We start from the raw sequence: 25,447 nt of genomic DNA, 5'->3' as shown, positions 1-25,447 counted from the left end.
TAACAATTGCCTTATGCTTGCTTAAACAGGCCACGTTTTACACTGAGTATTTGAGATGTCATATTGATGTTGCATTAATAATTAATTTATGATCTCCTGAGTTTGAATCCGAGAGCCCGGAGCTTTTATTTGCTTAATACAGCGGAAGTGCTTGTGTTTGAGCAAGTGCGTATTTGCTGTATGTTTTAACTCTGCTGGGGGAGTAGCGAGACTGGAGAAGACTCAACCACTTATTTCACGCGCAACACACACTTTAAGCAACGTCGAAGAACGTCGGAAGTCTTTTTACCGATCTTCTGCGCTTTTTTGACAACAGTAAAAAGTTTGCTTTGGTTGCTCCAATTCACGAGAGTCTCTCCGCTTGAGCCAACAAATAAATCATCCTTCGTTATTTTTTTTATTTTTATTTTTTTCGTCCATCAGTAAATTATCAGCAATTTCTTTCCATTGGCGTCCGTGGCTTCTCCGACGCTGTGGGATCGTTTGTTTGCGAGCTTTCTCCTTGCAGTCTGGCACCCGTCCTCGGTATTAAGGGAGAGGAACCGCCACACGAGAGCATCAGAGCGGCCCGGAACAGCCAGTAAGCGAAACTCCGGTGCACGAGATCGCGTGCTCCACTATTGTATTGTGCACTTCACGATGTGCTATACGTATTGTCATTAACACATATGCAGTCGCGTATGCGTACGATGTCAAATATATGAATATCAGACTTTGAATGAATTCAAAGTTTATATATTTAAAAAACAAAAATCTTCATTGTACTCTCATATTCTTAAATACGGTAGGAATGTTTAGTTTAATACAAAGCTATTGTTGTGTAATATTAACAGTTACACTGGTTATTTTGACAGGATCGCCAAACAGGATTTCATTGCCTGTCATTACACGTCGCTGACATAGATGCATTGTTTGCTGTGAACAAACGGCACTATTTAGAGTTATTAACTCTAATTAAGTATTTTCCCTTAGCATAACTGATGAGCTCATGGCACACTACCACCAAAGAGTGGCTGGGAATCATTAAATAAATGTAGTGTCTTATATATTGTTTCATCTAATAATGTTTGACCACAAATTAGGAAAACTATTTATTGATGCTGGGCAGCACGGTGAAGAATAGCATGTCCACTTCTCAGTACAAAGGTACCAAGTTCAAGTCCAGCTCACTCTGGCCTTCCTGTGTGGCGCTTCCTTGTTCTTCCCGTGCCTGCACGGGCTGTCTTCGGGCACTTGGGCTTCCCCCCACACTCCAAAAACATGCATGGTAGTTATATTGGACACTCTCAATTACCTTTAGGTGTGACTTGCAGGCAACCAGTTCAGGGTGTCCCCCGCCTACTGCCCAAAAGCAGCTGGGGTGCGCACCAGCAAGCCTTTGACCCTACTCAGGATATGCAGCGTTAGAAAATGGATGGATGGATTTGTAGACGCTCATGTCAGTGTGCTCACCTGGAATCTTGCCTCTATGGCAAAGTGTTAGTTGTCACCATGGTGATGTGGTTCCTTGTGCGTGATGGGAATTTCTCGTGAATCAGTGGATCCCATGTGTGTCTGTGTGCGTGAATAGCGGCTGGAAATGTGTTGATAAAGAGTATACAAATACTCAGACACACACAGACAGGAGTTCTGACATGGAGAGTGATGAGCAAATAACAGCTTCTGGTAGACACAGTGTTCATGATATTTTCTTCTCTGTCTGCATATTTATGTATAGTTTATGGACTGAAAAGTAAAAATCAAGAACAATACAATGAACATTTTGTGTCTTGCAGAACTCAAGATTTATCACAGTAGTGGTTACCACTTTGCAGTCGGGCCTGGCCTTTTCAAACCCCTTGACCAGATTGTGCCGCTGTCTTGTTTCAGACAGCTTTTGTGCGTTTCCCACCCTGGGCCCCTGCTCTGGCCTATTCTAGGCGAGGCGAGCCCGCCACCTACACATCCTGCAGGGGTGGAGAGAGGCATGTGGTCCTCCCAGTAACTGTGCCGATTGGTGATCTCTCCACTTCTGGGCTGACAGCAATCCTCTCCTAGGATTTGACAAAACTGATTCTTGCACACATAGGGTCAATTCTTTGCATACCCGTGGCATAGTCTAAAATTAACAGATGACACGCCTCATGCAGGTTCGCCTGCATTATTCACCACTTTATTTCAGGGGTCGTCAACTTTTTTTCTTCTGTGACCTACTTAAACACAAATGCCTGAGAGCTTCATGTTTAGTAAAATTTAATACCGATGCTCATTTCCCTAGCAGAAGTGAATGAAAGCTTGTTTTGCGCGCACACATTAAAATGGAATTAAAGGACTGTAAGTAAAATTTTTAAAAAAATCATTCACACATATTAAATATAAACAAAAATACAAAAACAAAACAACAAACCTATATGTATGCATTCCAAAAATATATATTTATTTTAAATAAAAGAACATTTCCTATGTGTTAATATTCATCAACAGGAATAAATATATACAGTAAATGTTAAATAGCTTTATGGGGATTGGAATGCTTGAAAAACAGACACAGTCCTAAAACGCCAATATTCACCAATAAAACAAGTTGCATTTTGAGCTCTTTTAAACATGAAGGACCAGTTACTACTGTTTGGTTCTGAATGTGGTGATGGGATTCTGCTGCTGCTGCTGCTCAGTACATCAGTGGAATAATTCTAGTTGAATAATATACAGCTGTGCAGCATGGAAGTCCTCGATACATACAGTACAGTATATATAAACAATGGCCATAATGCAGTCCTTGAGTGCTGTTCGATACCAATATTGATCCGACTCGATACCATGCAGAATTGTACGTACTGTACTTTTTTTTTTTTTGTATAAAATGTTACAAGAGACTTGATCGAGTAATACGATTCAAACAAAGAACTACAGACTCTATCAGTAGGTCTGAGAAAATATAACCATATTTTGGATCGATGGGCCGGAGCTGGAATGAACCGTTTACGTATGAGCGGTAATATCAGGGATTTTGGGTGGAGACCACTTTAATCAGATTGTGCTGTTTTGGCTGTCGGACCGATATCCAATATCATTCATTATCGGGTCGATATAGCCATGCAATATATGCCAATACATTGGGTGTGTTTTTTTAAGTAAAGATGTCATCTCTCCTCTCTTCAGTCATGGCGGCGGTGTTGCCCAGAACGCTGGGTGAGCTGCAGCTCTACCGAATCCTCCAGCGAGCCAACCTGCTGTATTACTACGAAGCCTTCATCCAGCAGGGCGGAGACGATGTGCAACAGCTGTGCGAAGCCGGTGAGGAGGAGTTCCTGGAAATCATGGCGCTGGTCGGCATGGCCAGCAAGCCACTTCACGTACGCCGCCTGCAGAAGGCGCTGCGCGACTGGGTCACCAACCCGGCCATCTTCAACCAGCCTCTCACCTCGCTGCCGGTCTGCAGCATTCCTGTCTACAAACTGCCCGAAGGCTCACCCACACTGTTGGGCTCCCAGGACCGGGCTAACACATCCAGCATCAAGATGCCTAAAGCGGTCGCGACCTGCTCCGACATGGGAAAGCCGGACGTGACTCGGGACAAAGCATCTGCGGGCTCGCCCCTACAGGGCAACGCCGAAGCCCGCTTCTGGTCGGGACACAGCAACGATAGCGAGCACAGCCTGTCGCCGTCCGACCTGGGCTCCCCGTCCTCTCCCAGGGATGTTATGGAGGCTCTGGATGCGGCTGCCGTGCAGTCGGTCCTGGAGTGTGTGGACAGGATGGCGCCGGGGCTCACCAAGGCCGATCTCGCCGAGGTCAAAGAGCAGCTCAAGAGCAACAAGAAACTGGCGAAGATGATCGGACACATCTTTGAGCTTAGCGACGATGACCCGCGAAGGGAGGAGGAGATTCGCAAGTACAGCGCCATATATGGACGCTTTGACTCCAAAAGGAGGGATGGCAAACATTTGACGCTCCACGAGGTGGGACCACGTTGCCCGAGCCCAGAAACAATACGGCGAATTATGGGACAATTGTGGCCTCATACCTTGTCCTCGTTTTTCTGCAGCTGACGGTGAACGAGGCGGCAGCGCAGCTCTGCATGAGGGACACGGCCCTGCTTACCCGTAGAGACGAGCTGTTCGGACTCGCCCGGCAGATATCCAGAGAGGTCACGTATAAATACACCTACCGCACCAGCAAGTAAGACTCTCTGCTCTGCGCGGTCAATTTGGCTTCACGACGAAGCTTGCTAATTTCGACGTTTGTCTTCAGGTCTCGCTGCGGGGAACGGGATGAGCCCTCCCCCAAAAGGATTAAAACCGAGGTGAGTTTTCTGCTTGACTTTTGGGCGAGCGCGGCCAGGACAAAATTAGGTTTGAAGTGATGGTAATGGATGTGTTTGAAGTGGCAAACAAACCAGCGACCTCAATATTGCACATTTTATTGTATCTGTGCATCCTGCGTCACGTTGAAATCAAAGTGGCACCGCAACGTAGTAAAATGCAGTTTTTAAAGTGGCAAGCCTAGTAATTTGGAAAAATAAATAAATAAAACATTAACATGCAGTACATATGTATATCTGTATTCTATATACTTTGATAAGTGAACATTTAAAAAACTGAAAGTTTGTAGTAGGTTACCAACTCAAGTTGAAATTGGTAACTCTTTCACATTGAAAACAATGCTAAATTGGAAAAGAACTTTGAAAAATTAATTGCACATGTAATCGTCATTAACATTTTGAGTCAAAAAGCATTACGATTTGATCATTCTTCTAAATTGTTTAGCTCTATGTAATAGTTGAGCTATTTTGATGAGAAATGACACTGTCTTGTTCCTGGCCAAGAGGTCGGACCTGAGGTCATTCAGAAGCTCCATAATTGCCTCCATCACAGGTGTGCCTGGTCAGTAGATGAGGCTTCACATCTTTTTGCCTTAGCACACTTTTGCCAATTGTTGCATGTGCAAACCTTTAGTCAAGCGGGCCCAAAGTCTTGAGAGATGAACTGTCTCATTGAATCAATCTCTTTTGTGCCTCTTCAGGAGAACTTCTTTGACATCCAGGAGGCGCTGCAGGCCATCCACATGAGGCAGGAAATGCTAAGGGAGCAGCTGGCCTGCGCCAAGTCCAAAGGAGATGAAAGCATCGGACGGAATCTGCAGGTACAAAGGTCATCACCCGGCAAAATCTGATTTGGCTTCAGTTAGTCACGCTCCGTCTTTGGCCTCGGTGACGCCGATCAAAGTGGATGTTAAGTGGCAGCGCCGATGTTGGTTATTGATGAACTTGTTCCTCATCAAAGCGCCAATGTAAGAGGTCCACTCATTGCAATATGGAAACACGCCTCTTTATGCGCGCGACTTCCTGTGTCAGCGTGTAGCGTGCACGTCTAAGCTAATGTGATTTTCCAAAATGTTATTCAGAGAAGGAAGAGATTTCATGGCTCATTCATAGCGCCATCCCTGCGGAGGACGTGAGATTTTAACGTTCTAATTTAAAGTGACAGTGACATGAGCGCTGATGATCGTTTCACTTCTAGCGAGACGTTTGTTGGCACTTAACGGATGGGCAGCTGTGACAAGTAAAAAAGATACTTGAGTATTGTTTTTCCGACATTTTACTTTTACGCCCTACATTTGAAAACAGATTTCTACCCTTTCTACTCCTTACTTTGGCAAAATACACGTTACTTTTTTCAGCTATTACGCATGAAAACACAGATGTAGCGTTTGTCAAACTCAACCACGATTGAAGTATTGATTGATATTTTAAGTTGAGAAAAAGGAGACCGCAGGCAACATGGAGCAAAATGAGCAAGGGAGCAGCAAAAACAATGGAAAAAAAATTGGAGATGCAAGAAATTACCCAAGCATGGGCCTATTTAAAAGGCTCCTAGAATAATTAATGTGCTGAAAAAAAAACATTAAAACAAACAAAATCCTCTGTCTAATCTTAAAGATCCCATAAGCTGAATTCAGTGATTTGCTAGGTTTAAAAAAAAAAGGAACTTGACAATCAGCATGTGGTCTGGCTTGGTGCTCTGCATCTGCTTGGCTGCATTAGAGTGCCTCATTGTAAGCTTTAAGTGCATGTAAGGATAGGAGGCAGAATAGCTGTTGAGAAAATAAAAGTCTGATGTGACAACAAACAAGTGTGGCTCGGGGGTTTCTCGCTGGCTTTCTCGTTGGCTTTTCTTCTTTGGAGTGCCTCGTTGTCGCGGCATGGATAATTGCGGCGCTAACCTAGTGGGATATACTCCAGCCATTGAAGCTTCTAACAGGGTATATTGTCATGGCTAAAACATATGTAGACATTCATGCTGCATAAAGTTAATATCCGGTTTTATCCGTAAATATCCGTTTTATTGGCAGTTGAGTGGGACACATATTCAGTGGACACACCTTTAGTGTCTATGAATGGGGACAATGTTTTTTTTGAAACCTCAGTTAGTACACTTGGGAAGGTTACTACAAGTTCTCTGCTCTGCTTTAAAAAGTACATACTATATTTGAAGTGGGGTTTTTTTGTGTTGTTTTTTTTGTCAGATGCCAAAATTAGCGGATTACAGTCAGTAGAAAAATACAATCACAAAAATCCGGTGTTTGACCAGGGGTGTGCGGAATTTTTAATCCACTCTTCGTACAGAGAGGGGGTACGCTAGCCACTAGTGCTGTTGGGTCAACTTTCCACTGAGGGACCGTGATTCCAGAGCCACACGTTCTTTTTTGTGGCATCAGTTGCAGCTCGAGCGTCTGCTGGCGAGACAGATGGAAATCCTGCAGGACGCCGCAGTCCAGGAGCGACTGCAGGCTCTGGACTGGAGGATCCCCCCTGCTGCCTTGAAGTACCTCACCAACGCTCAGAACGCAAACGGGGCTACCAGTGACTCCAGCAAGGAGAATCAAGGTGAATGAAATCAATATGCATTTCCTCTCCGGGGTTCATATTAAACTCTGTGAGCATGAAAACCGCTTGGCCTGATTTTGTTTGTTTCGTCTTCTGGAAAATAAAATCAGGGGTGTTCAAGTTTTGTCTTCTGGGCTCATCTCTTTTTCCGACATCACCCGCTCTGACAGCTTCTTCTATCACTCTTCCCACGAATCCCACAATGCACCTGTAATTAAGCCGCCCACACCTTTACCCCGAGCCAGTTGCCCAGAGGGTGTGTCTCGCTCTCGCTCTCGATCTCGCTCTCGCTCTCGCTCTCTCTCTGTCTCCCTCTCACTGTCTGTCCCACTCAGCCTCCTCTCTCCCATTTCCTTTTTTGATTGAACTTTGTCATTGATTTCCAACGGCATTCTGTGCAGCAGCCGGTGCATTGTTACTGCTAAAACGACCCGGGCCTCATCACTTCTCACCCGTCTGTTCTCCAGATGAGCGACCCATAAACCTGCGGGTCGTGAGCCAAAGCATGCAAGAAGGTGACCTCCCGTTAGGCAAACAGCTGGCCAACGAGTTGAAGCGTCACCACAACCACAACAGCAGCAGCACAGATGAGACCAAAACACCAGCGTCAGGTCAGTGCGGAATGATTTAATTGGCTGCTCTTCTTTTTTATTTTTGCTCTAGCTAGCCTATATGATCTGATATGCTGTTTACGTTCTTAGAAAACGGGGTGTCACAGCGAGCAGCCGGCAACAAGGAAAAAAAGACCATCAAGTCAGAACCCGAGGACTCCGCATAGTGCCTCCCGCTCGGTCTTGTGGTAGTATGCAGTTTATCAGCCCTCACTAGAAACTAAGCAAGCACAGCCACAGTAGAGCCTTAACAACCAATGTTGCCTCATAAAGAGCATTTATTTTCCTTGATTTCATCTTTGTGTCAGTGCCAAAGCATCAAGAGAGCATGAAGACATGCCCCACCGTGCTTGGCGGGTCCTATCTCTACTAGTAATACATTTGCTTTCTTACCTCTGAACAGTTCTTTTGTTGTTGTTTTTTTGCCAATGTTCACGCTGGGCCCGAATCTGAACTCTGCCTCCATCATTCTCCCAATTCAACCTTAGCGAGCGTAAGCAAATGGGTCGGTACCGTCAGGAGCCTGAGTTTGGAGCCGGTCCCAGTATCAGGTTCCATTTCTTTAGTTATGGGGATGACACTGCCTCTCCTCCCGCTTGTCCTACGTATGAGAGATCATTTGAGAAGAAGCGTTTCTGAGCAACAGCAGGGGACCTGTTTTACGGTCAGGCTTGCCAAGTACATTTATTGCATCATGTCACACTGCTGGTGAAATCCAGAACCGCAAATCTGCTGACAGAAAACTCCAGGACTGAAGCTGTGGCGTTGCACTAGGGCTCCCCTTCAGGTGTGTGTCCTTGCAGAGTGTAAATAGTTCTGTGATAACAAATTGTTTTAGCCTAATCTCAACCAGGGTTCTGCTATGTCAAGTGTAACTTTGCTGTAAATGTTTGTGTCAATAGTGTTCACGTGCATAACAAAAAAATTCACAGAGAAAAAAAAAAGTGGGAAAGTGGGCCTTATGACACCTGCTTTTCACGAGGACTATGATGATGTTGACTAGCTACTATCTCTTAATGCATATTTCATGCGTGTTGCTGTTTATCTGTAGAAACATTCCAAGAGTTCTGTGTGTCTTGACAAATTGGTTCGACTCCTCCCCCCTGCAGGTAGTTCACCCAGTGGCAGACCAATGCAATATCTATGTGACTAACATCTATGGACTGTTGTGATTGTATGTTTGTCCTCCATCGATGCTAATGTTGTCTTTAAGTGCGGCACACTGTATTTGTATTTAAATATTTTTCATTGAATTCATTGTTTCGTCTCATGAAACTAGTGAGGACTTACAATGACGTTGTGCTGTGGAGCTCCCGGCCTGAAGCCTTGTCGGCATCTCCTCACAGTGGTAGATTAGGATCCACCTAGTTATGCACCTGTTTTTTGTTTTTTTTTTAAACACTAATATATTTTATTTGTTATACAGCACATAACATTAAACTTTATTTTTTTGAACCCATTTGTGGTGAATGCTCTCTAGTCAGTGGCTGCTTTCTCTATAGCCCATTTTATGGGTTTCATCGGATTCCTTTCTTTGCTGTTGCTGGAACTAGAGGTTGATATGCTAATACAGGTGTGCCAAACAGAGATGCACCAGTCTTAAATCCGGCCTGCAGAATGAACTTGGAAATGCAAAAAAAATTGTTGGGGACCCTGCAGTTTTGTTTTGTCAAGAGTTCTGTAATTTGGGCAAAGGTTGCACAATAATCGTAAAAATTGTCACTGTGAAAATAGCAAACGCAATATTGGTATATCGCAAAGACATGCATTAAGTTTCACATTGAACCTTATCAAAGTTTTATCTCACCTTGGCCCCTCAAATGCAACCTTGAATACACATCACCACCCACTAGATAAAAAGTATAGAGAGGAATTACTCATGTAAAAAAACACAAAGACCAGCAAGTTATTAGCTCCAAATATACTTAGCCTTCTTATTTTTTTCATTAGATAATAAAAATGTCATTCATAGGTAAATGTCAAATGTTAGATTGTTGTTAGATATTGCAATAAAATCTCCATCACAACATTTAACACTTATAGTGCATACTGCAGGTTTTTCCAATATCGCAAAGCCCTCATTTTAGGGTTTGAGATGAGTATTCATGGAATGAAAATAGTTTCAAGCATCAAATTAATTTGATCATTTGCTCTAAGAGCAAGGTTTTTGTTGCCAATAAGAATAATAGTAATAACAACAATAATAATAATAACAGTGTGCCTGTAAAGTGAGTTGTAAACCTGAAGGATGAAAGGATGAAAACTGAAGGAAATTGCGTATATACACACACTCGTCCCATTTGGAATAAAAGTAGGTAGTATGTGATCACGTGCACGCTTCACAGCAAGGACATGGAAAGGCTTCATCAGTCCAACCAGGTCACAGAACCGACTCCGGTGTAAGTGACAATTCTCAGTTGGTTGTGGTTGAATCCCCGCGTCGGCTATTTTGCATTCACGTCACATCAAGACATTGTGAAACTAGCAGATGACTCACTCTGACGCAGGTTCTGTTCACATAGTTCCCATCTTTTTCTTGCGCGCACACACATACACAGACACACGCACACGCACGCAGACTTTCTCTGGAGAATCGCTCAGCTCATGCACGCCCACGCCCGCTGCTGTTCAGAGGCAGCCCTGTTCTGCACGGCCACCCCTCCCTTCCATGTCCTCCTCCCTGTCCTCCTCCAGCTCAAGTCAGTGATGATGATGATGGTGGTGACGATGATGATGATGGGTTGCCGTGGCAATGGTTGGAAGTGGGCGGCTCCACGGTCCTGTTGGTGGGCGGCAGCCAGCCACTAAGCAACGTGGGCGTGATCTGCAGAGCGCACCCATCACCCTCGCTTTGAAAGCTGTAGAAATTGTGTGGGTGTAGAAAAGATGTGATCCCATGTGGAGGGAATTTTTACACAATTATGAACTTTGGGAGGTGAGAAAAGTGGCACTTTTCTTGACAATTTTCACATCACTCATTCGAGTGCTAAAATTAGCAAAACCACGTGCCCGTTTTATTGTCTACGTTGTTTCTCATTTACCATAAACGCATTTTTTGCAGAGATTGGTTACCTGCCGAAAAAAGCATTTCCATTTACAATACAAACCAGGAGACCATGACTGTTTAGCAAAGAGTACCACATTTTGTTATAAAGCAATATTTGATGAGTCATATATATTTAGAAATGACGTTGCTGTGGGAATTGCACGTTTGGCAGAAGCTCCCGCTTTAAAAATAGCCCAAAATGTCTCAACAGTGTCTGACCAGAAGATGGTGCTGTGCATACCGTGCTGAATATGGATGTAGCGTTTATATTCGTCTGTATGTTGTGCAGTACCAAAAATAGTTTACATCATAACACTGCAGTGCAGTACTGTACATCTTATTTATTCATCATGATGGGGAAGCTATTAAGTTGTTGTTGTTGTTTTGTTTGTTTTTTTACCACTGCTTCCAATGTTGCATCAGCGTCTCGAATTTGACGCATATGCAACAGATGCATTGAAAGCAATCGTTATATTTTATTAGGATCATATTCACTTTTTATTGGTCATCACTCATCCGATCATTTTTATCTTTGTTTAAATACCTGAAATACGCCCTGATTACTGTTGCCCCTTATTCCGTAGCCAATTGTATTGGGAGATGCTCAGATGATCGACGGCGAATCTGACCAATCGCATTGAGAAAGTAACATTTTTAACCAATCAAAATCAGTTTATTTCTATTGGGTTGAATAAAGAACTCGATGTCAAAATCGCCGGCTTCTCCATTACTCCATTAGTCTACTTAGCGTTTTTTCCCGCGAACCTCTTCCACGGGACGGTTTATTTGTTCGCTGTATTCGCCCGGGTTTACGTTTTGTCGACGAGATAGAAATGTTCCATTTACGGCCGACGGCAATGCTCAAGGAGGTATTTCAGAGGCAGCTAAAAAGACATTTGGCCGGCGGAGTCCACGCTCCACCAGCAGCCGGCTACTGGAACCGCTCGCCGGCCACGGCGACTGAGAAGCACGCCGCCAGACTCTTTTGTTCCAAAGCAGATGGACACAATGAGGCCACCAAAGATTCTTCAACAGACAAGTGAGTAAAGCGATGCGCGTCGAGTGCTGAACCAGCCATACCTAACACAGGGGGGGAAAAGCGCGATTAAATTTAATTAGTGATTACATGTGTGACTAAATTCATTGTGGTAACGTCTATGGAAAAGTGGTTTGGTCTGCACACAGTTCGTACTCTACGTTTTATTAGCGAGGCCTCTGGAAATGTTTGGAGAGCCAGTGGTGAGCTAATGTAGCTTGAGAATGTTGTGATGAAGAGTATCCAAGTACAAATACTTAGTTACTCTACTGAATACAATTAGAATTATCGCCTGTTCTTGACTTGAGTACGCTCGTGCAATGAGACCGTTTTAATTCGTCTTGTGAACATAATTTCAAAATTTATCAATCCATGTTTTCCTGGGAAAATGAATGAAAAATTCTTCAGTTCCGTCCGGCCTCTCCCAAATCCCAACAAAAACCTTTGGAATGCTTCTTCAACACGTTAAAAGGCACTTTATTATCGTTTACTGTACAAATATAATAAATAGTGTGCAAAGTGAACATCAAAACACTTTTTTTTAGAACAGTAAAGTTAACTGGACATTGTGCTGCTCCTTCTTTGCATGGAAAATCCAATCATTTAATACCAAATCGCTATATTGACCAAATAGTTCAATGGCAGCATTCTCTGTTAAAAGATGTTGCAATATCAGAGTTCACTTTTCCGCTATAGAATCCACAAAAGAGCCCATTGAGACAATGACGTTGTGTGCAGTCATTTTCTGCGTTAATCTTCACATTCCTGCTTCTCTTATCCTTTTCGAAACCTCACTACAAGTGCCTCAATCAATGTGTGAGTTTTTGTAATTACAGAACCATCGCCTGGTCCTTTTTTTCTTTTTCTTTTTCTTAAACTGGGCAAATGGTCCAACACAATTACGAAAGGCATGTACAATTCTCACTAAAAGCATGAACCTAACAATGAAATAACCATGAAGAAAACTAGGGATGATCGATACCACTCTTTTTTTCAGACCGATTCTATTGCGAGTACTCAACTCTTAAGTAGTCATCTGTACTGATACCACAAATACCTTTTATGCAAAATATTTCTCCTAAATGTGGGTTAAAAACAATTGTTGAATTTATATACAGCCATCATTTTTCAACACTTGCACTGGCAAAATCTGCTTGTAGGCACACTGCCCGGTGCGCAGCACTCCGGATTTTAGGCCGTGACATTAGCAGCAGATGAGTCATTCCCAGATTGATTTCGCGTATGCTGCCATGTGGATGTCTTCTTTTACTAAAGGCCCATCTATCGTGATCGCAGCACCAACACCAGTCCAGTAACCATCACTCGGATTGAGAGTAACTGAGCTGTAAAAGTGCTAATGAGTCTGCTAATGAGACTGCTCCAGATGTTACAAATGTTCCACCTCTAATCTTAGCACAAGCGTCCTTAAGGATACAAAGTTGTTTGATTTGGGACAGAAACAAATTGATGTTCCGTGGTATGTTTGTGCGCCGTTTCACAGAACGGTAACTAATGACTACATGTATTTACATTAAGTGCATCTTGTACTGTAAGTTTGGAATGAAATGATATGAGATTGGTGAATGATGGTCTGTCCATTTACAGGACCGTGCAAAATTCTTAGCCAAACACCATTAGATTTGTTGTTGCAATCATTTTGCTGTGGATAGACCTCATGCCAATATGATGGGCTTGATTGTGATCAAACTATATTTGGCATTTTACGCAAAACCGGTGATCGACTGTAATATCATTATTTGTCATTGATTGGTTCTGCAAAATATATGTTGTATAAATGCAACATTATGCGTTTATTTGCATCTCTGTGACTGTTCATTTTCTTGAGTTACAGAAATGATTGCTGTAGAAGACTGCAGTAAAGGAACTGCCTTTATTGCAGTCTTTACGTGATACTGTAAACTAATTTAATAACAATGTATTCAGTTATTGACTGTCAGCTGTTACTTCCATTATTTCGGTCTGATTGTTTTTGTTTTACCTGACTAAACTTTTGCTTCATGTCTAGCTAGTTTTTGAATGTCTTCTAGATGTCATTGATGTTTTTAGCTGTGGATTTTGGCAAAGGCTGTTAAACCATAGCAAAAAAAAAGCCTTATTTTTCAAATATTATTTAAATTTTTGTGTTGATACTCTATAAACAGTATGCAAGTTCATGCTGTACATAAACAAGTTGTTCAAATAGAATAAAAAAAAAAGAATAGAAAAAAAATTGTGCAGATGACGTTTGTTTGCCCATCTCTCTGTTAGTCCTTCCTGGTTTGTGGAGTTTCGCTACAGAATTCCATGGAGGTGTCTGATTAATTTTTTTGAGTGATTCTGTTGTTAAGATGATAACTGTGAAAATGATGTTTAAACTACAACAGCAAAGCCAGAGGTGGCCTAAAATATTTGCACACTCCTGTACGCTACGTAGATTTTTGTAAATTGTGCCTGTTGTATTAGTCATTGTCACAAATTCATTAATATTTCCTCTGCACATTCTCTTCCTTATGTTGATCTGCTTGCTTTGCTTTGTAAGTATATTTCTACTTTAATTTGACTTTTAATGTGTTTTCCATCAATAGAAGTAGCACCCCTCCTTTTCCCACCGCACCCATTAAATTATTCTAGAGAATTAAAGAAGCTGCTCGTCTCCTTTACCTTGTCTACCTCCTCCGCCTTATCCACCCGACACATCCATCCTTCCGATCGCTCCTCCTCTATTCTTTCTTCATTATTTTCTTCGCTCCGGAAGTAAACATGTCTCAAAGTGTTCAAATTGTAACCAGCCTGTGAGCGGACAGCGTTGTCCAAATACCAATCGGCCTTGGATTTGAATAATAGCCGAGTGACCCCGCGTCCTCCTCAGCACTGACCAAACTAACTCGCTTTGCTGCTGAGAGTACCAGCCAGATCCAGGCTTTATTGCAATCATTCATCTCTGCGGGAACGTTTCCCATTCACTATTTCATTCACTATTATGTGTTGTTTTGATTTGACCTTCAAACATAAAATCCCAACTGCAACTGCTGCACTGATACAGACTCTGTAATCGATTGGAAAACTGTGATGAGAATCACTGACGCACTCTGGCTGGTAGTCTAACAATAACATTTTGGTGCACATGCAATAAATCAGCTCTACTTGTGACATAATGCACAGTGGGTTGGTGAAGTTCTCTTTAAATGTCTACAGTCTCATCTCACCCGTCCATCCGTCTTTCTGCCTCATGCAGGAGAAGAAAGGCAGGTATTCTACCCAGCCTGGAAGATTTGCTCTTCTACACCATAGCTGAAGGCCAAGACAAGATCCCAGCACACAAATTCACCACAGTGAGTCCATTTTCAACGTTGGGACATTTTTGGTGGGAATTTACGGAAAAAACGGCAACAAACCAGGATTTTACAAAATTAAATGTTGGCTATTAATAGCTGGGAGGGCAGAATTCTAATCTCATGTAATCCTGACTAGAACAAGCAGATTTTGTGCATGTACCGTATAGTTGAACACGAAGAACCCATTGCATGGGAGACCTTTGTAATTTTTATTTAAAAATAAAGAGTCTAGGCCCTGGAAGGTTGAGGGAAGATTCTCTTTTCACCTAATAATTTAAGCGAGATTTTATTGGTATTTTTGGATGTGGCACAAAGATTTTTTGGGGGGTGGTTTTGTTCATTTTAAAATGGGATTTGTCAGCATAGTGATTAATGTTCAACACGACATTCATGTTTTTGTTTAAGAATTGTTAGTGAATTTTCACATCTTGAATTAAATATGTTGAAATAGCATGCTTGTTCTTCGTAATTATACATGGTAAATACACATGCCTTATTATGTAATACTTCCAAACTTTCCCAGGTTAAGTTCCCTTTAAAATTTGCTAGAAATTTTCCTGGCCTTTTCAACCCGTGTTTTGATCAAGGAAATGTTTGTGCATTGCTTTTTGGAGTTTTTACCTACTCACATGAATTATTTACTCTGCCATTCTGTCTTCCCTTCACAGGCTCTCAAAGCCACGGGACTTCGCACAGGAGACCCCAGGCTAAAAGAATGTATGGAGATGCTGAAGGTGACCATGAAAACAACGTCAGATGGAGCCCTTGATCGACACCTTTTCAAGAAGTATGTTCTTTAACGACTACAGTACAACTGACTTTTCTATCGTAGAAGCAAATATCAAGCTGCTGAGGCTTCATTCAGCTAGCAGGCACATCTGATTCTTTTTGGATCCCTCTTCAAATTTGATTTTTAGGGATATTTTTATTTATTTTTATTATTTTAGGGATATTTTTATCCACATTGTTTTTAGCAAGTGTTCAAATCCGATCCAGTCCTGTTCAGACCGGGCCACGTTATTGACCCATCCAAATGGTTGCTGTAGAAACGAGATCGACAACGGGCTCTCGTCCAGCACGTGTGGTGCTTGACGTCACGTAATGGTGACAGCGACGGTTCTTTTTTTTTTTTTTTTTTTCCCCCATCTTTCGCTTTGTTTAGCGGGCGGCTCGGTGGCGCAGTGAATAGCCCGTCTGCCTCACGGACGCGTTCGAATCCACCTCGCTCTATACATGTTCTCCTCGAGTGGCTCTTTCTCCCACACACCAAAACTCGTCTTTAGGTGTGATTGGGTGCGCGAATGGTTGTGTGTCTCCGTGTGCCCTGCCATTGGCCGGCAACCAGTTCAGGGTGTCCGCCACCTACTGTCCAAAACCAGCTGGGATAGGCACCAGAAACCCTGCGACCCTAGTGCAGATAAGCGCCTCTGGAAAATGGATGGATGGCTTTGTTGAGCCACACTCGAGCTGGCTAAAAAGATTGTGTTCTACCTCGAGCGATGTCACATGAAACGCTCTGTGAAAGTAGCATATCCGTTCCCGTTCCGTCCCAAAGACAGGGGACACGAGGGTAGTCCTCCTTTCATGACCGGAGTTGCCCTTGGGATGTACAGCCCTGCAACCTGTAGTACCAGGATGAAACCCAAGCAGGCACAGAGAGAGCACGCAAACTCCACTCAGTAAGTTCGTACTTGGAAACAAACTTTGAAAGAACTTTTCATATGCATGCATTAGATTTTTTTTTTACCATAAAAATGGTCATTAAAAGGCAACTCAAGTGTCAAGTGTCTGCCAAATGCGAGTGAGAACTTTTTTTTTTTTTTTGCTTCTCCACAATAAGCACAAAACACACAACAGTGTGTTCCTCATATCTTTAATGAAAACAAGCGCAGTACAGTTGAACAGCTTTCACTCTTCAAATGAATGCGTGCGGCTGTGTGTGCTGTGTTGTGTAGAGTGATACAACAGACTGTCAAATCCAATCTGTGTGTTTGGAGCAGTTTAGACTGAGACACATTCTGTCAAGTTTGCATATGAAACCATAAAACGCGCCCTCAATGAACTACCTTCTAATTTTCAATTCATAATTTCTCCCAGGCCCAAATTCCAGTTGAAGAAAAGCCACCCCAAAGTAATATGCTGCTGCCACTATACTTCTGTTGGGATGCTGTTCTTTATATAATATGTAGTGTTATTTTTGCTACAAATATTTGCTCTTTTTGGAAAAAAGTTCAACCTTGGTCTCACGTGACGTAAGAACATTTCACAAACTTGGAGAAATGTAGATTTTGTGACACTCCGGATTGGAAAGACAAATGCAATTCAAGAAAGAAAAGAATTCATTGTCCTCCTAATGTAAAAGCTATTGGATGAGGTGATCCGGGGGTTGCTGTCTTGTGGTTGAACAGTTCACCATGCTCAGGCGCAAATCAGGTTTGGTATGAAGTATGCCCATGATGCCAACCCGACAGACGATGTTGGCTTGCCGCGCTAGGACGGCTCATGGCCGTGATCCACTGCGTTGTCTTCCGGGGCTTATTTATAGAGCTTAGCCTCATGCAGGAAGCACGTGAGCAGCCGGTAGAGTGCTGCATGTTTTCACCACGGGGATTCCATGCTACTGGGATTACAGCGAGTGATTCCAGAGAGATAGCTAAGAGACAAATCCCAGCTTGGTGAAGCGCTTCCACACCCCGGTCTTGTTTTGTTTTTAATGGCAGAAACAACAACAAGCTGAGGGAAAAAATATTAAGTGGGTCTTCTCCGGTCTCCTCCCACATTCCAAAAACATGAAATGTCGGCACGTGAGATACTCCAAACTGCCCTTAGGTGTGATTGGGAGTATGAATGGTTGTTTGTTTCTGTGTGCCCTGCGACTGGCTGGCTGGCAACCGGTCCAGGATGTCCCCTGACTACTGCCCAAAGACTGTTGGGATAGGAACCAGCAGGCCAGCGACCCTCGTGATAAAGAAAATGGATGGATGGTTATGAGGTTGGAAATGAATAAGATGCAATGATTTGCTTTTTTGAAGAAAAAATGTTGTTAAACGTATCGTAACATATATTAAACGATCGCCGAAGATCATCTTAATTCATCGCGGCAGCCAATATCGTGATCGTGTTTAACATTTGATTAATTGTGCAGCCCTGCTTCACCCCTATATCATATATGAAAAATCAATTGCCTTGACTTTGTAATAGACAAAGTGGGGTTAGCAATTGCAAATACAGTATACATTGTACAGGACCATACCCCCAATACAAGAACATCTCAAAACATGTCAAATGAGCTTTTTAATTCTTGATGCTAGTGGGTCGCATTTGACAAAAGCTAATTTCAGTCATAAAAAAGCCTACTTGAATCGAGTGTGTTTTACTTTATGTGCAGATGTGTGCAGAGCAACATTGTGCTGCTCACTCAAGCCTTTCGAAAGAAATTTGTCATCCCGGACTTCCAACCGTTTTGCCGCCACATGGACGAGCTTTACGAAAATGCAAAGAACATGTCTGGAGGCCAGGTGAGTGACAATACAGACACAGGACTGAATGCGTTATCGAGACATTTTTCTGCAGGTGGCGGACTACATTCCCCAGCTTGCTCGCTTCAGCCCAGACTTGTGGGCCGTCTCCCTGTGCACCGTCGATGGTCAGAGGTACAATGTCACTCTGGAACGGACATGGCAGTACAGTGAACCCTGGGGGAAATATACATTACAAGCACTCGTGCATTAGGTGAAAATAAGAGCATCTGAATGACTTTTCGCTGTTTGTTTGACACCTCCCGCACACTTGAACACATTTATGAAATAGCACTTTTAAAGTATTCTTTTGTGACTAATCTCACTCCCACTGTACAGAAAAGGAATAGGTGACTATCATATAACAGTACTTTATTTAAAAGTCACAATCCCTCAAATTCCAGGCTGTTGAAGCCTATTGTAAAACTGACACATAAAAAGAGATTCAACATTGAATATGCAGACCACAACAGTTGCAACCAAACCATACAATTGTATCAAAACGACCTTCATTCGAACAGAATCTGAAAACAAAGCTATATTTGTTATTAAGTGTCAAAGAACCGTGACTGTAACACGCAGAGAAGCAATATACAGAAAGAGAACGCTGTTATCTGAATTTAGTTGTGGATCTTTACGGCTGTTCCTACTTCTCTTAGTTTAGCTGCATGTCTTTGAGTATGGCTCAGTGGTGCCTGGCAGCACAATGACAGTAGGTCTTTTGGAGGTGGACATCTCCAAAACACAACTCGTCCTGAAGAGCGGGGGTTCACTGTACAGTACAATAAAGTACCTGGAATGACTAACTGCTCATGACTGCGGGCCGCCATTCATTTGAGTCTTTGTTCCAGGCACACGGTCGGTGACACCAAAGTGCCCTTTTGTCTGCAGTCTTGCGTGAAGCCGCTGAAATACGCCATCGCTGTTCACGACCACGGCACCGAATATGTGCACCGATTCATTGGCAAAGAGCCCAGCGGCCTGCGCTTCAACAAGCTTTTCTTGAATGAGGATGGTACGAAAACACACTCGCTCGCCTCGGACTTTTGGAGCTGAGCGAAAGAGGAGCTGGTTCTCCAAGCGGGATGAATTATTGATTAGGGTTGCACTGCCGGGAGCTCTGTGAAGGAGTGGTTAGCACATCCCACCTCACGGTCCCTTCGTGGCGTTTGCATCTTCTCCCCGCGCATATAAGGATTCTCCACCTTTAGCCCTCGTTACAAAAACAAGCACGTTAGTTTCGGTGAAGACTCCAAATTGTTCATAGGTGTGAGAGTGAATGCGCATTGCTGTTTGTCTGCCTCTGGCCAAAAGCCGGAATTCAACTGCAATATCAGAATGGGCTTGGTGAGACAAGGGTAAGATTCAAGTTTCTGCTAAAGTTTCATGGGCAATTTTGGAAATAAAAAGCGCAAATGTATATATTTGCCATAAACGTGCAGTCATACAAAATAGTACAGTTAACCAATGTAGAATTACAACGTTTGTAAGTGTAACTTCAACCTACACTGAAGTAGAACTGGAGGGAACAATGTATAGGGTTTGTAGCATTTTTTTTCTCTTTAAAGATGAAAATGTTGTTAAATGTGAATCACTTCCAACACAAGATCTTAAGAACACAACAACAGAAATTCCCCCCACCTTATCCACAGATACCCCCAAAAAGTAAACATGCAAATAAGGCATCTTCTCTCAAGCTTTTCAAGTCTAGCCTCTACATTTTCTCTTTAAAGACGAAAATGTTGTTAAATATGAATCACCTCCAACACGAGATCTTAAGAACACAACAGAAATTCCCCCCACCTTAACCAAAAATACCCCCAAAAAGTAAACATGCAAATAATAACGCGTCTTCTTTCCAAGTCTTTTCAAGTCTAGCCTCTACATTTTTGCTGAAGCCTTTTAGTCCCTGTCCCATGTGCGCTGTACTTGCATGAAATCTTTGCATGAAACTGTGTGAACATTCCCAGAATTTTGTGAGGAGATCTCTTGAGTACTCAGTACTCTGTTTTTCTGAAAAATCAGTGGTCAACTTCTGTTTTGTTTTTTTTTCCCCCCTTTTACTTCTGTATTGCGCTCAAGCTGTTTTGCTCTTTAAATGTGCAAATCTATGGTCACTTATTCAAGAGATGCAATCTCTCTAACGTAGTCTTTAACTGTGTGTCACAGACAAACCTCACAACCCCATGGTGAATGCCGGGGCCATCGTCTGCACTTCTCTCATCAAGGTAACATGACAGACAAGTGCAAAGTCAAGTAGGCTATCTTTATTAACCCAATGTTCATTCAAATTGGGTTAGCTTGGTAAATCTTCCGAAATGTCAGATTTGTGCACTAGGGCAGATTAAGGTTATAATCATGCTGAAAGGGGATTTGCCGGAGAGCAACCGAACCGGATGTGTGCACGCACAAACTATCAGGTCACACCTTCGGTTACACACTCGAGAGTGCCCCCTGCAGTACAATATATGAGTGACTTGTAGCTTGTATAGATGAAGAAATAGCTTCGCATATATTCTCGTATGCGATTGAGGAAAATTGTGAATGGGGTTTATTGTGTTTCACAGCAAGGAGCCAGCAATGCTGAAAAGTTTGATTATGTGAGTATCACCGACCTCAGCTCTCATACAAGCGGCACTTAACAAGAAATAACTTCAACTTTTGCAAACAACAAATACAATAGTTGGTGGTACCTTGACTCCCCCTCACTTCTCTGAAGTGGAAGCAGATCTGAAAGTCACTCGTTCCTCAAATGTTTGCTTGTAGCACAAAGAAAAACTGAGAAAAAAACAGTAAATCGAGCCATGACTCTTACCCCAAAAAAGAAAAAAAAAAAAAACTCGTAAATTGGGTATGTCCAGGTACCACCGTACACGACTTCCGCATCCTGATGACTTTTGAGGGCTAACTCTGCAGGTCATGAACTTCATGAACAAACTGGCGGGAAACGAGTACGTTGGCTTCAGCAACGCCACGTAAGTTGAACAGCGCTTCAAAAATCTTGAGCTGAGAATCCCATGAAGGTAATCCAGCGTCCATGTTTCAGGTTCCAGTCGGAGCGTGAATCCGGAGACAGAAACTTTGCCATCGGCTATTACTTGAAGGAAAAGAAGGTCAGATAGAACTTCTCCATAGGAGGCCAGTCACGCATAAAACCCATCTGCCCGCTTTCCCCTCCTCTTGCCCTTCTCCCCGAGCAAACGTGCCTCAGCTCTTCAGATACTAGTCACAAACTGCCTTGCTCATTGGCTTATTAGGTTCCAGTTGTCCACAACTCTTGCGTTCTCATGACATATTTGACTATCATGTCACTGACCACTTTTACAAGATTTTGCTCCTCACTTTCAAAGCCACCACTAATAATGACTGTACTACAGAAGTATTGACCACACTTTATTTGCATCAGTGGGTCCTATAAAATCTTGCGGCAGGCCAAATGTGCCCCACAGGCCCTGCGTTTGACTCTTGTGACCACGAATGACATGAAATGCACCCAAAATAGTGTGTGCGATATGTCCGCCGGTGGGCCATCGTTTCTTCTCCCACCATCTCCAGAAATAAGCTGAGTCACTTTATCTGTTTTGAACTTTCCAGTGTTTTCCAGAAGGAACAGACATGACATCCATCCTGGACTTCTATTTCCAGGTACAATGTAATCAGCTAACTAAGCTGTGGCATAACGACCTCTGGATATACGGACGATATGATTTTTTTTTCTTGCCAGCTGTGCTCCATTGAGGTGACCTGTGAGAGTGCCAGCGTAATGGCAGCAACCCTCGCCAACGGTGGCTTCTGTCCCATCACAGGAGAGCGTGTACTGAGCCCGGAGGCAGTGCGCAACACTCTCAGCCTGATGCACTCGTGTGGAATGTATGATTTCTCTGGACAGTTTGCTTTCCACGTAAGTATGGGCGTCCCGCTGGGGCAGGGGCGTCAAACTCCCTTTCGTCTCTGGCTGCCGTTATGTACGTACCTCAAGTCCCAACGGGCACGGAGAAATAGAATGGCTTTAGTGTCGTGGCAAAAAATAAGACTCCCATCTTTGAGAAAAAAAAAACACTTCAAACCACTTGTTGGTAGCGCCTTTAATCGCGCATCATTTGCGCCATCTTAACAGCCTATTCACCAACAGTATCGCGACATGTGAGCTTCCACTAAGTGTACTTTTACATCAGCTTTGACCTCCAATATGCCCTTTGCTCTTTCCGTCAGTGCCATTGAACTCATTGAGCCTCATTTGCATCCTGGCACTTTTTCCACCGGATTTATACATGGGAGTTTTTTTCAATATCGGTGCACCGAGAAGCAATGGACTTGGCCGCGCGGTTAGAGACGCATTTCACCATTTGCGCTTGCTTTGCGAATTTGACGCCGATTGATCGCTCCAATTTTACCAGTTTGCACCGTGCCAAAACCTCGCAATCCTTTGTGAATTTGGCCCTATGGTTTATACAGCTCAAAATCACCCTGTCTCCAAATGATTTCAGGTGGGCCTCCCGGCTAAATCTGGGGTAGCAGGTGGGATTCTGCTCGTGGTTCCGAATGTCATGGGCGTCATGTGTTGGTCCCCTCCTCTCGACAAGCTGGGCAACAGCGTGCGAGGCATCCAGTTCTGCACGGTAAACCAGCAGCGGGCAGAGATATTTTTGCTACATCTCGAAAACCGTCAATTTTGAGGAGAGAAAGAAATAGAGAAGAATAGTCAACACTGGACTTGTCATTAAGTTGTAAAGATAAAAACGCCACACGCGGACTAAAAGTGTCTAAAAAAAAAGAAAAAAAAAAAGACCTGAACTCAATTTGGAGAGATGAAGAGGTTTCAGGCCCATGCCAGTGATATATATTGGCAAGCTGCGACCAACTTTATGTTCAAACCGGCAGGAAAAGGCAGACTACTTCTTTTTGAAGCAGCACCTAGCTTGCGCCATGCGGCCGGTGACCCCGCTCCGTTGTCATGCCTCAATGTCCATCTGTCATCTTGTCACAGGACTTGGTTTCCCTCTTTAACTTTCACAACTATGATAATCTGAGACACTTTGCAAAGAAGCTGGATCCTCGCAGGGAGGGCGGCGACCAAAGGGTGAGTGTTGACACCAGCTCGCGTGCCGCCCGGTGGAAAACCTTCCAATTCTCTTGACTCTGGGCTGCTTGCTCAATCTGCCTCTCGGGGTGCTTTCAGGTTAAGTCTGTCATCAATCTGTTGTTTGCTGCCTATACTGGAGACGTGTCAGCCCTGAGGAGGTACAGGATCGTATCAGAAACGTTCAACACAAGGTTGGCCGGGTTCTTCATGTTGCATCCCTCTCGGGCTGTGTTTTTCCTGCGCAGGTTTGCCTTGTCATCCATGGACATGGAGCAGAGGGACTATGATTCCAGGACAGCTCTGCACGTGGCTGCAGCTGAAGGTGAGGCTCTGAAAACATTTGGTCTGAAAGTAAGCTTGCTTCGTTTATTCATTTGATAGCTTACGCGTTTCTTATCTGTTCGGCTTTCAGGTCACGCTGAGGTGGTTCGCTTTTTGCTAGAAGCCTGCAAGGTCAACCCGGTCCCCAGGGACAGGTAACTTGACATTCAGCCAGTTGTTGCGTTGTCACTTTCACCGTATGGACGAGTACTGAGCAGTACGCTTGCGTTGCAGGTGGGGCAACACACCCATGGATGAGGCGGTTCACTTCGGCCACCATGATGTGGTGACCATCCTGCGCGATTACCACAATCTGTACAGTCCTCCGGAGAGCCCGGCGACAAAGGAGAACGCAGAGAAGAACCTGGACAGCATGCTGTGATTTATACGGGGGAAACCACATGGCCCTTGCACAGAACTTACATACTGTACGCTATACTTAATTCACTGTTCTGATGGCCGCAAACGTCGGCGTCTACGAAGAAGCACTTAATCATCTTGTTAGCCGGTGTAGTACTTTCTGTGTACAGTATGTTGGAGTAGTTTTGCTGGGATTTCTATTCCATTCCGTCATCCTTTTATTTGTAGTCTCTTACGGGATGTTACCAGCCAAAAGCTGAATGCTGGCTTCATTTGGTGGCGGCTGGCGCACTATTTTAGAACAGGTGTCGTACACCGGGCCTCTGTATTTTCGACGTTGCCGTGTGGTGGAATGTATTGTCTCCTCACACTTGGTGTGCTTGTGTGTGTCAGTAGGTATTTAATATTTATTTGTGTATTTAAGATGAAACATTGTCTGTGTAGAAGTAGGTTCACCATGTGGTACTGTGGTGGACTAAGACTTGACCAAAATGTCATTCCCAATATGACTGTAAAATGTTTTTGTTCTGTACGGTCACCAAAATGTGTTTTTTCTTCCGCTTTGCTGATTATGGAGAAAAAAAAGTCAACATTCAGCCTAAGTTCATGAATTACTCGTGACAGAACAAACAAGTATAACTTTTGTCCCATTCACGGAACACGAAGCTTTTTGCTAAAGTTCTATGTCTTTATTTTTTGTTGTGACAGTTTTACATATTTGTAGTTAGGTAATAACCTTGCTCCTCCGAGACTCAGGAATGTGTTGGCGATATTAGAAAACGTCAAACCACGGTGATGTGTTTTGGATGTTTGAAAACATCACAGAAAAAAAAAGAATTAAAATATAAACAATATATCTGACACATTAAGCTGGGCATGCGGACTTGAGCTGATACCTGCCTGTGTTAGTCGTTCCTGCTGTGACTGGATGTATTGATTTTAGAAAACGTTCTGGCTGAATAAATATGTATCGAACACCATGGCTGTCCTCAACGTTGACTGTTCCTTTCATTTGTTAAGAAGAAGGAAAAAAAAACCCACAGATATGGGTTTAGTAGGTTAGGGCAATTAGTCACAAGTGATCTAATCAAAGCACTAAGGTGGAGGCAAAAAGTTAAAATCTATATTTAACACTGGCTAAAGGTATGTGGCGGATGAGAGTTGGCCTGACCAACATCTGTGACAAACCAATAAACTTCTATTTTTGGACAATCTTTGGCATCAACAGCACTATCTTTAGGCAGTGGAACCGTCCCACCGACAGGCTGA

The 25,447-nt window shown here is 43.3% G+C and overlaps 2 protein-coding genes across 3 annotated transcripts; both read left to right on the top strand.

Annotated features, from left to right (window-relative positions):
- Window positions 1-211: 211 nt before the first annotated feature.
- LOC148428079 (NGFI-A-binding protein 1-like) lies at window positions 212-8,934 on the top strand. Its single transcript, XM_088435841.1, has 8 exons — window positions 212-580; window positions 3,142-3,941; window positions 4,028-4,161; window positions 4,234-4,285; window positions 5,005-5,124; window positions 6,700-6,868; window positions 7,336-7,479; window positions 7,570-8,934. The coding sequence occupies exons 2-8, from the start codon at window positions 3,144-3,146 to the stop codon at window positions 7,644-7,646; spliced, it is 1,494 nt and encodes a 497-aa protein (XP_088291967.1). The 5' UTR covers window positions 212-580; window positions 3,142-3,143; the 3' UTR covers window positions 7,647-8,934.
- A 2,295-nt stretch (window positions 8,935-11,229) lies between these two features.
- glsa (glutaminase a) lies at window positions 11,230-25,158 on the top strand. Of its 2 annotated transcripts, none has more exons than XM_088408385.1 (18): window positions 11,230-11,564; window positions 14,803-14,893; window positions 15,565-15,683; window positions 18,285-18,414; window positions 18,470-18,549; window positions 19,266-19,429; window positions 20,584-20,642; window positions 20,982-21,014; window positions 21,331-21,389; window positions 21,461-21,527; window positions 22,009-22,059; window positions 22,139-22,315; window positions 22,902-23,033; window positions 23,402-23,494; window positions 23,594-23,655; window positions 23,743-23,819; window positions 23,910-23,973; window positions 24,053-25,158. In XM_088408385.1, the coding sequence occupies exons 1-18, from the start codon at window positions 11,359-11,361 to the stop codon at window positions 24,198-24,200; spliced, it is 1,812 nt and encodes a 603-aa protein (XP_088264511.1). In that variant the 5' UTR covers window positions 11,230-11,358; the 3' UTR covers window positions 24,201-25,158. The 2 variants fall into 2 exon arrangements, with proteins under 2 accessions (XP_088264511.1, XP_088264510.1); XM_088408384.1 differs by having other exon boundaries at window positions 14,797-14,893.
- The last annotated feature ends 289 nt before the right edge of the window (window positions 25,159-25,447 follow it).

Source organism: Hippichthys cyanospilos, chromosome 2 (genome assembly GCF_059441005.1).
Source record: "Hippichthys cyanospilos isolate Australia breed blue-spotted pipefish chromosome 2, RoL_Hcya_1.0, whole genome shotgun sequence".
Classification (NCBI taxonomy): domain Eukaryota; kingdom Metazoa; phylum Chordata; class Actinopteri; order Syngnathiformes; family Syngnathidae; genus Hippichthys; species Hippichthys cyanospilos.
The sequence above is the reverse complement of the archived record's forward strand: the minus strand, read 5'-3'. Positions and strand labels throughout refer to the sequence as shown.